The sequence below is a fragment of the Cygnus olor genome, chromosome 6 (assembly GCF_009769625.2).
Source record: "Cygnus olor isolate bCygOlo1 chromosome 6, bCygOlo1.pri.v2, whole genome shotgun sequence".
Taxonomy (NCBI): domain Eukaryota; kingdom Metazoa; phylum Chordata; class Aves; order Anseriformes; family Anatidae; genus Cygnus; species Cygnus olor.
This window is the reverse complement of record NC_049174.1, coordinates 20,387,333-20,398,854: the sequence shown is the minus strand read 5'-3', so window position 1 is coordinate 20,398,854 and position 11,522 is coordinate 20,387,333. Positions and strand designations below refer to the sequence as shown.

General features: G+C 43.2%; 1 protein-coding gene across 5 annotated transcripts in view; it reads left to right on the top strand.

Annotated features, from left to right (window-relative positions):
- Positions 1-37: 37 nt before the first annotated feature.
- The window catches only part of CERS6 (ceramide synthase 6), a 127,157-nt gene continuing 115,672 nt past the window's right edge, over positions 38-11,522 (top strand). Inside the window, exons 1-2 of one of the 5 annotated variants that reach the window (XM_040562372.1) lie at positions 283-418; positions 10,497-10,602. Coding sequence is in view for 4 of the 5 variants with exons in the window: in XM_040562368.1 (XP_040418302.1) it covers positions 249-418 (170 nt within the window). In the remaining variant the exon portion in view is untranslated. Of the gene's footprint in view, positions 419-10,496; positions 10,603-11,522 lie in introns of all 5 variants that reach the window. The other 4 variants (XM_040562368.1, XM_040562369.1, XM_040562371.1 and 1 more) reach the window with 4 other exon arrangements.

Here is an 11,522-nt window from a genome sequence, read left to right as displayed (position 1 = left end):
GCCGGGAGCCAATGGGGGCCGGCGCGGCCGTGTGACAGGCGGGGCGGCCGCTGCCCCCGCCGGGCGGCCGGGGCGGGGAAGCGGCACAGCCGCGGCGCTCGGCAGCAGCGGCAGTACCAGTCTCAGTATCCGCGGCGGGGCTGCCGCACGGCTCCGTCCTCCTCCCCCCCGGCAGCCGCGGTGAGGGAGGCCGGCGGAGCGGAACGGAGCGGAGCGGAGCGGGGGGCACCGCGGCAGACAAAGCAAAGATGGCAGGGATCCTCGCCTGGTTCTGGAACGAGCGGTTCTGGCTGCCGCACAACGTCACCTGGGCCGACCTGCAGAGCACGGAGGAAGCCTCCTTCCCGCAGGCGGAGGACCTCTACCTCGCCTTCCCCCTGGCCTTCTGCATCTTCATGATCCGCCTGCTCTTCGAAAGGTAACGCGGAGCCGCCCGGCGGGAGCCTCCTCCGGGGAGCGCGGGGCTGGGGGGCCGCCTCGGGTCCTCCTCCCCCGGCCGGGCCGGGCCGGTAGCGCTGTTAGCGCCGTTAGCGCTGTGCCCCCCGCCTCGGTCACGGTGCGGGCCTGATGTGGGAGGGCGGCGGGCTCCGAGAGCCGGCGCGGCGCGGAGCGGGCGCTAGGAGGCGAGGTCGCCCCGGGAACGGCCCCGGCCTTCTCCACCTGCGGCCCGGCGCTGGCGGGCAGGGCCCCGGGGCACCTGTGCCGGCGGGGTGGTGGCTGCTGGCCCCGGCCGCGCTCCCCCTGAGGGCAGCGGGAGGCTGTCGCGACAGGAGGAGTCGCCCGCGATTATCGCCGCGGGGCTCCCGCGGAGGGGTCGGGGCGCGGAAACGGGAGTGGGGCTGTGGGGTGTGTGCGTGGGGAGGCTGGGGCGGAGCGGGCTCTGCTGTGCGCTCGCTGCTGTGCCCGCGAAGAACAAAGAGCGGGTCGGCCCCTCAGCGCCTGCCGCCCTCCGGGGCGGCGGAGGAGGACCGAGGAGGACCAGCAGCCGCTGCATCCCGGGGAAGGGCTTTCTCGGTGCTGTAGGAGCTATGAAATCGCAGCTCTGCGGGGCGGAGCTGCCTCCTGAGCGCTCCCTGCCCTCGGAGCACGGTGCCGGGGGCTGCAGTGCCCAGGGCAGGCTGAGTGCGCCCAGAGCCGAGCCGCCGCTGGCAACTTCGGTGGCACTCTGCGGGTGGGCTGAAAGGCAGCAAAACTTGTGGTCTGACTGGGAACCCGACAAGCTGACCTAACCGCTTGTCCCGAATGGAATACCGCAATACGATTGCAATTAAAGTACCCGGTGTCATTTAGATAACGCCAGATCACTCACTGGTTGTTTCTTCCCTTTGCCGTCTGTACAAAGTGTGCTTCGTAGTGCTGAAAGCGGGTGCGTGATTTTGCATCTCTTGCCATCTGAACTGCAACGTGTATCGCAGCAGGGCTGTGTTAGGTGGCAGAGCAGTTAGTCAGGGAGACAATGTCAGCCTAAACGTAGAAACACGTTGTTTCTGCCGGTTCTGATGCAGCTGCTGGTGTTACAGAAGCTACTGTGATTTTTCAGTAGTCTATATCTACCCCCACAGGCTAGCTTTCTTAACTCAATTAAAGTAATTTTTAATTTGGAAGACCATTATATTTATAAGTGTTGGCTACGCAGATGAGGAAGTGGGTACATTTTCATAACTCTTCTATTTTCGCTAGGCTAATTTTGAAATTCAGCTCTGGAAATGTGTATTGGTAGCTTGATAGTAGGTGAGCAACCTCCAAAGAGATTTTGTTAACAACTACTTGAGTATGTATTTGTTCCTTCTTAATTTCAAATTGATTGTAAGACACCAATGTGAGACTAGGATCAGGCCATTTCACGTGAGATTGATCCACACAGCCTGGTACAGTTGTAATTTTTAATGTACAGAATTTTACTAAAGCAGGCTGAGCAGAAGTGACTGGACCTGCTTCCACCGATCAAAGCAGGAGGATTGTCTTTGAATGAGAGAAAAATCAAGCCTCGTTATTGCTCATTAGTAATGTATTACATCAGACCTCGGTCCATCATTTGTGGGGAGCAAGAGAAATGCCTCATGTGTGTCATTAATTAAAGGTTTGCAGTTACTTCGGTTGGTAAAGCTATCTGAGATCTGGAAGGGACAAGAGAAGGAATATCTGTTGAACTGATGATTTCTTCATTTTTCTGTGTATTAAAACAGATGCATTTTTTTCCTTTCAAAACTCAGTGTTGGTGACTGATATTGTACATGCTGCATCCTGGAAGAAGCTTTTGCGGATGTGTTCGCTGATTTTGCAATGGTAGCACTTAAAGAACAAATAAAAATAGATGCTGTAAAACAACTTTAAAAGTTCCGTGTGTACTTTAAATCCATGGCTGTAGTGAAATATTTGTAACAGAAGCGTGTCCTCTGTTTTCTTCTGCAAGATACCTAACAGGTACTCTTGTAATTCTTAATACTGGTAGGCAAGCAGCCATCAGATTCTCAGCACTGCGTGATTTAGTATCCGTTATTTTCTAACTCCTTCACAGTAGCTGGCTGCCAGGGTAGAATGGTTTTACTTCACTTGCTCTAAAGGATGACTAACTTCCCAGATCTTACAGCACTAAGAAGTACGGTTCAGGTGGAGCTGTGATTTGGACTTCACATGTCTTTGCTTATAAAGTTCTCGAGGTGTCTTGGGGGTAAAACTAGTCATGCTAAAGATGAAAAGTTGACTTCATTCATATATATACATACTTTATATATATATAATATATACATGTAATACATATATTTGTGTGTACATGTTTTTGTGTGCAACTGTAAGCATAGAACTTGAAAACTTTGTTCTATGTGTATTTGCCTATTATTAACAGAATTAATCCTACTGGTTGTTTGGTGGATATCTTTGGTTGTGGTGGGTGGTTTTTGCTTTTGCTTGTTTTATTACTAGTTTGAATCATCTAGCAAAGTCCAGAAAAGAATCTAGACACTTCTGAAATTATGCTTTCTTTTCTCTTTCAAATAAAACACTTTTTCTTCTATTTCCCTACCCTGTCATCACTGACCATCACACTTGTGGATGAAAGGAGAAAGTAGATTAGAACATTAAGTGTGTTCTGAATCGCTTCGGCAATTGGACCTGATGATGATGAGTGCTATAGAAGTAAGCTTTGCTCAGAGGTATAGTCTCATAACTGTGAGATTTAGTGGCTCTATCTGCTGAGGCCGTCATAGTTATGGATGAGGTGCTAAAATACCTTAACAGCTTTTCCTTTTTTTCCCTTTCTTCTCATTTATCTCTCTCTTTAAACACAAAGTATATTTGAGAAAACTGTAGCTAAGCGCAATTATAGTATTACCTAGTAATTTAGAAGATGACATGAGTTCAGCATTGTGGTGGTAATGTGGGGATATATTTCTTCATGGTATCCATCATTTTTGTATGCTTTTTTTTTGTTCGTTTGTTTTTAAACGCATGTTAGCAATTAAGGATCTCATCTTGTACTACCCAACACCGTCATCTGTAAGGACATAAGAGTTTTTATTACTATCACTCTCCAGATCCTCTCCAGTTCTAGAGTGGGCAAGACAGGTTAAAGCTGAATCGAAGTTGATTTAGCTAATAGCAGGGTGTTGCAGCCTCAGTTGGCCTAAAAAGATAAAGAAGCATCTGTTATTCTGGGCAAAATATTATTTTTTGTTCTTTCTTCTGTGGGATCTCATAGTTCTTCACTGCCGAGTGCAGCAGCCCTGCTTATCGTCCCAAGCATGTCCTTTGTGAGGGGCATGTGGTTACAAAAAAATAATATTTGCTCAACAGTCAGTGTGCTTGTCTGCCACAAAACAAGAGGGTAACACTCCTCTCCTTTAGAGCCATCTCTTGAGGGAGAGGTTGGCTGAACCCTCCAAAAGATGTGCTAACTAAATACATTTCTGTTGTGGTCCAGCAATCTTATATCTGAGTCAAGTAACCTTTCTTACTGCTTTCTTTACACTTGGCTCACATTCTCAAGTTTCTTGTTTCTCTTCCTTGCGCTGTAGTTGCAATGTGCTTTCTTTCTCTTGCCTTGTGAGCAACAGTTTGGGCTCAGATCTAATGAGGTAACTCCATAAATTGGTAATCTGGGATTACAGTGCCTTTATTGTCCTCTGGTCTTGATATAGGGGACATTTCTCTAAGGTGAAGCTGATCTCCATCAGCTGATGGAATGGCTTACATGGTCAGAGGTAGCTTGATTGTAAACAAGAGCAGCCCTCAAGCTGCACTGATTTAAACTGAGCCGGCCTCCTGGCTTAAGATCAGTCAGATCAAGATACCCTAGACATTAAGCATATGGAAATTCATGGCTTTTGTATGACATTTTTCTTTTATAATGATAATTCAGCCTCAAAGGTAACCTCAGCTGGCTCATATGTAGTGTAACTGTAATTCCTAGTGGATCAGGGTGACGTGACACAATGTGTGTGTGTGAGCATGTATATATATTGCAAACTGTAACAAATAATTCAGGTGGCAGTATATTAAAGCACTTAAAAGGTTTCTGATATGTGGCATGTATGTAAAAATTTGGCTTTCATAATTCCTAAGATGTCTAGAATTGGTGCTCTCCTATGACAACAGGGAGGTCAGAGAGGATATAGAGCTTGGAAGGGTGAGCACGAACTTTGCGCATTTCCAGCAGTCCAAAACCTCTTCTCAGCAGGCCAGGTGAGGCAATGATTGTCATTTTCACCCCTCCAAACCTGTTTGTAGGCTGTGACATTTGTAGTTTTCTTGCTTAGTTCCCTGTGTGCTAGACATGATCTGAACGTTCAGGTATAATTCACTTGTGTGTAAGTGGATGCAGGTGTTCACTGACAGTAACTTCTTCAGTTCTATTTTTGTGCGTGTGTGTTTTGTGTTTTTTTTTAATTTCTAATAACATAATTGATGTGGTTTGGTTATGGTTTTTGTTATTGTTGTTGAAAACTGATAAATACTTAATTCAGTTGAAATTGAATTAGACATTGAAATTGATAACTCCCTTACGAAAAGATACTGGCAATGTGAAGAAAGTGACAAGCTATTTCTTTTAAACTTTAAACCCATTTCTTTTTTGAAATAGTATCAGTAGAGCATTAACAGTAAATAGATTTAAAACGAATGTATATCTTGCTGATTGTGCTATCCATTTCTCTGTTTTTCTTTTGGTTTAGTTATTAATCTTCTGTCATTTACATTTTTGTTTATGCAACCAGTTTTTGTTTCCTAGCATTGCAGTGTTTGGATTTCAGTTGCTAAAACAAGTAGATATCTCACAGCAAAATGATTGTTTTTACCTTTCCGGCTCTGAGCAGCACAGCGTACGCTCACCCACCTCAGGTGTGACTGCTGGCTGCTACACATCACTGTTGCTTGGAGAAAACCGTAGGTGTGTATTCACATGTAAGCCGAGCACGTTCCTTTAAAAGAAGGCAGAGTGGAGAAAATAGGTACTATTTAAATGTCTCTTGTAAAGGCCCATTTATAGATGTACATTAGTGCCAATCTCAAAATTGGGAGTTAAATGGGAAATATGTGTTGAGCTCCTGTAGAGAATGCCATTAAAACCGATTTCTAAAATGTCCAAATGACAGCCAAACCACAGCCCACCCGAAGGAAAGGTTCCGGTGGCAAGATACTAGAGGAAACTGGGAGCTTATTGCTGGGGCAGAGCTGCTATTAGCAGTGTTTTGTCTGAGAACAGGTCCCAGCTACTGTTAAAAACTTGCATTCGGTTCTCTCCTGGATTCCTGTAACTGCAGTTTGATCCAAATTGACTGTGGCTCTTTTTGTTGCTCCTGCTTCTGCCTCTGTCACTGATTAACAGGCATTTGCTAAGAATTTCTTCTTGGAAAAAGAAGAGTTTCTGGTATTCTGCCTTTTTTTTTTTTGCACATCTGCAGACAAGTTTCTTACTAGTCCATAGAAAATATTTAGTAGATTAACATTTGGGTAAATCTGTTCCCATGACACTATCTCTGTTAATTGTCAGCAGGGTGGGGAGGATGGGGGTGCTGCAGTTGAGCAGCGTTTACTTGACCGTGTTTGTTGTTGTTGTTTTTTTTTTTTTCCTAACAGTTGAAAAATATTCCATGTTTACAATAATTTTGACAGTTTATTAACATTTGGGGTTTCTGTGCCTGTCTCAAGGTCATCTTGGAGTCTTGGCATAAAAGTTAAAATTACAGCACAAAAGCGCATGGCTTTCATAAGGCGCATAACCTCAGGTAATGTTCAGTAGTATACTTAAGACTGTAATTGGCACCTCACAAATGATCGAATGAGTATGATGTGTACCAACAGTTCTTTGGAGATGTTCATCTAACATCTTGATCGCTTTGTGAGCTCGTGCACCAGTGACTCCCTTCACTCGGTAGGCATTTAAAGGATATTTTTTGGGGAAAAAACAGCGATTTCTGATCACCTGAGAGAGCAGGAATCACTAATATTTTGCTCAGAGGTGAGCAACATTTCTGATGATTGGCTGGTCTAAGCTCTTCCATCCTCTGTGAGGAAGTCTTTTTAGCACACGATGAAGAGTTGCAGTCTTCAGTTAGGACTATCTGACAGTCATTGATTTCTCACAGGGATGATACCTTCCCAGTTACTCTGAAGTAGTCAAATGGTGACAGAGGAGAGAGAGTTAAGTATTGAGCCTAGCCAGCTGTCAGCTTGGAGATGACTTTCGTAATGCTGGTGGACCTGTAACACGGAACTGGGACTTCTGTACCAGAAGCAGAGAGTGAAATATGATGATCTTTTTTTTTCTTTGCATTTAATACATCTTATAACGTCACATTTTCATTTTGTAAACTTTCCTACTGTTGAGTAGTAGCGAAGCCTCATGTAAATGTTACTGATGTTGCATAATCAAATTTCAACTCTCAAGATAGCTGTCTGTATAACTACTAAGAAAATCTAAGGGCTGTAAAGAAGCATGATATTCAGTTAGATCTGTTGTATACTATGTAAAATACAGATATGTTTGTATGTCAGCTATTAATCTAAGTTGCCTTTTGAATAGGGAAGAGCAGAATGCTGAAATTCTCCTAACTACCCTGTATTAATGAAATATCTTTCAGATTCATTAAGCTAATCCTCATGTTAATATTACAACAAAAGATGTTCCTTAGAGCTTGGTGTAAAATGATTAAAAGCCTTCTTTGCACTCACAGGTCATATTAGGATGGTTAAAGGAATATATCAGAACCACTTGCATTTTTCCTCAGCATGAGTTCAGTAAAAGCTTCCTTTAAATGGTATTTGCTCTGTCTGGGTTTCTCTTGCAGGGATGGGGGTAGGTGGATGCAGAGATTAACCTGTGGTACTGTAAAGATAAAGCAATCAGTTTAGCTGACATAGTTATGCTGGTGCAAAAACCAAAGGTTAGACCCCAAAAGGATGTTCATTGGCATAAAATCTTAGATTCCTGATCCTGTTTCTGTGTTTGTGTAGGGGATGACCCAGAGGAAGAAGTGGCTCTTTTGTTTATTTTGTATGGTGAGATCACATCTTATTGCTTGTTTGCCATCCTTTGAGATAAAGTTTACTTGTGCAAGCAGAAGGATTAAAAAAAAAACAACACACAGCATAAGCTTGATAGAAATGAGGCTGAAATCCTTACTTTGGAATTGGGATCTTTTTACTCCCTTCCTTTTGGTGGTGATAATTCAATTTCTATAAGATATTGTATAGATACCTCACCTTTTGCTGGTGCTGTTGTTTACCACGTCCCTGGGACTCTCATACTTCCGAAAGAAAGTGGAAGTGGAGGCCACTCAGCTTCTGCTTTGTTGTGATGTTTGGCATCCTTGTAGGTACGTGGGACTTTAAACTTGAAAGCTGCTTTTGCACTAATACTGCCTCCTTGGGCAGATACTACAAACAGGCATAACTCTCTAGGCTAGAAAGAGAGGCACCTTCGTGAGGTGGCAGGGAGCTGCTTATTTGGAAATAGCGAATGCTGCACAGCACCAAGTAGGGAGCCCCCACTTGCTCATGAGGAGTTGCAGGTCACAAAGTGAGTAACTGAAATGAAGATTGGAGTGGCGTGCAGTAACATCTGCTGCTCTTGCTTGTCTGTTGTGGCAGTGTGGTGTGTCGGCTCCTCAGAAGGATGCAGTGATCCACATAGCTGGAGGCAAGCTGCTGTGCTGCTGAACAAGGCCGGCTTCTTAGGAAATACAAGGCTTAGCCTTTATATGGCACCTTTGTAGGTGGGCAGCATAAACGTGGAATGTTAGTCTACAACCACGGGGATTATAGCATAACAAAGAGAAAATGAAATCTGCGATGAAATGAAAGTGGGCTGAGAAATGTTTAGGGTAGCTCCAAGGATGAACTCAGGTGGCAGGGAGCTTCGAGTCCCTGCTCTGTAGGGAGGAGGCCTGCTCAGCTGGGGAGCCGGAGGGCTCCAGCCTTTGGAGCTGACCCAGGGCTGTGGCTTCCCTGGGCATTGCTGTAGAAGATTAAACCAGTGTGTCATCAAGACCAGAATCCTTGCTGCAACTGGTGACACCAGTTGCTTCTGTTGAAAACAAATTTTAAGGTAAAGACGTGTAATGAGAAGATTCCCGACTGAATGTAAAGGTCATGAGTGAGAATGTGCCTGTTGACAAGCTTTTCCGCAGTTGTCCACTAGATTTGCTTGGACTTCCTGCTGTTTACAACTAGCAGTTGTCCAAAGCATGCTGCTGAACAAGATGATCGGGTCTGATGGGGTGTCTTTATTCCTCTTAAGGACATTATGTTGGAAAGAAGCCTTTGGGAAAAAGAAAGGCAAGCGGTTAGACCACAAGTGGGAGGGTGTTTTGTATGTATTGAAGCAATAATTGGGTGGTAATTGGGTGGTTGATACTTATCTGTCAACTTTTCCCACACACCTAGTATGAGAGAAGGGAGAGAACTGATATGATAAGAGAACAGCCTGAAAATATGAATAGTTCCAAAGCCAAATGCTCCCTAGGATTACAACACCCTTTGAACTAAATTAACTTTGCAGTGATTGCATTGACGTGATTATGACAAATTGAACTGCAGATGGAGTCCTGGGAGTGGTGGTGGACAACGAGTTGAACATAAGCCAGAAATGTACCAGTGGCATTCAGAGCTGCATTGGGAAGGGGGCTGCCAGCAGGGTGAGGGGAGCGGCGATCCCCTGGTACTGGGCACTGGTGAGGCCGTGCTTTCACACTGCAAGACTCAAGGAGGCACCCGGGAATCCAAGCCTGCAGGAAGATGACAAACTATAGTGGAAGCCTAAATAGGTGGGGATTAGGTTGAAGTTCACTGTAAGTCTGCAAGTGAAACTCAACTAGGGCAGAGCACGCAACATTTGATGGACATCTGCATTTTCCATTTGCCATAGAATGGGTCTTTCGATTGCTGTTATTGTAGTCTGGCATGTGAACAGACAGGAAGTAAATCAAGAAATAGATTTGGACTTTCTCTTCCTTTTCTCTTCTTAAGCACATTCCTGTTCCCTTGTAGGATCAATACTTCGAGTTTCTTACAGCATCAAATCTGATTATAACAGGCAACTTTGAGGATAATTTCAGTTCTGTTCTCCATAAATTGATTCTTCTCCACATTACAATATTTTAAGATAATTTTGTTCCCAAAAGAATTCATACTTTAGAAAACAGAGAACTCTTATGTTCCCTGTCAAGAGGGAGTGATGGTCGCATGTCTTACTGGAAAAGCTTTTATTCCTTTTGTGTTCAAGATAATAAGATTAAATCAGTCTTAGACAAAAACCCTGAGAAATTAGTCTCTAGTTCCACATTTGCTAGTTGTCTATCGGTAATATATGTATATTTGTAAATGTATGTGTGTGTGTGTGTGTGCACAACACAGATGAATTTATAAATCACATTGGCATCGTGTCACTCTGATATAATACTTATTTTCTATTTTATTTAAAAAATCATTTAATTAAATCTTTAAGAGAAGCTATGAAATGTTGGCTGGTCTAGAAAATGAGATATTCCAAAATGTTACTTGTCGGGGTGTTAATGAAACAGTTTGATATTTGACAGAAGAAACACCCTTTATCCTAGTTAATTAATGGAAGATTTTTTTGTGTGCGCTAACCTGGAATTGTTATTTTCTAGAGCATTTATATGAAATATGACAAATATTTGGTTTTCTTCCAGTTTGGAATGAAATGGAAATTTAGAAATGTCAAAATTTCCTTAGGAACAGATGTCCTGACTTTCAGCCAGCACAGCTAAGTGGGCCTGGTTATAGGACAATGATGTAGAGTTAAAAATGAGATCTCTATAGCATTGCTAGCCTCCAAAAGCATATATTCTTGACCAGCTCTTGATTTTAGAGTCATTCAGTTTATATATGTATGCATGTTTGCATGTTGCCTGCCATTTTTTTTTATTTTCATTTTTTATAATCATAACAGGTTAATTTTCTTGCAAAAAAGGCTGGTGATTTGATTTGCTGGAATCATAGCATGAGCTCAAACCTCCAGCCTGGCATTTTATTTTCAGTTGTCAAGATGAAAACTGCATCGGTAGAAATGGAGCAACACTACTTCATCTTGCTTAACGTTCCAATGAGAGGTGACTTCAAGGTTTGACGAGAAAGTAGCACTTGGTACATACATAACTTTAACTTGTGTTTTGCCGCGTTTCTTGATGGGGATAATTCAGGCATAACTTCACTGGGGTTTAGAGCTTTAAATAGTGATAGCAAATCTCTTAAGTAATGTGACTGAAATAATAGAAAATGGCAAAGTTATGTTGAAGCATTTGCATTTACACTCATTTTTAAGTGCGTTGTAGTTAAATCTTTTGCCCTATTCTTGAGGTTGAGTGTGGTGACACACATGTTTATAAAGTCTCCAAACATGACAGCCATCATGTCTTTGAAGCACCAGGGCTGTATTAATATACAGCTAGAAGTTTCTGATTGTGAAACTGAGCGTTAAGAGTTCAATAAGAGTGCATTATCTGGGAGCAAAATATATGATTCCTGACACTCTCTCTCTCTTGTATGTCCCATCTTACAGCTGTGTTCTCAGTCTCAAAACAAATGTCCCTTGCTTTTCCCTCTTATCTTATCTTGAAAATAATGTTTATTCCAGTATTTCTTGTTTTGCAACTTTCTAATCTTTTTCTCCTCTTCTTCTTCATGCCCCTTAAATGTTTTCTGTCCTGCAACTGCTCTTGTCTTATTCATCCTCTTCTTGTTGATTTTTTTTTTCGTTTTCCTTTGAACAAAAGTTGTCTACCCATGTGTGATGCGCTGTGAAGCTGCAGGGGCAAACAAAAGCAGGCCTGAAGTTTCTCTCTGAGGTTGTCCATCACTGCCCCAGTCTTGTGCATGGAACAGGCAGTAACTGAAATCAAGAGGAAATAAAGTCTTTTATGCTGTTAGAGTGGATACCATCCCCATTATTCAGATGAACTGTTCTTCCACTACATTCTTAACTGACTGCAGTTAAGACTGACTGCAGTGGTGTGTAGGAAGACAGGTTTGTGTTGGGAAAGATTTTCAAGCTTATCATGATTTTG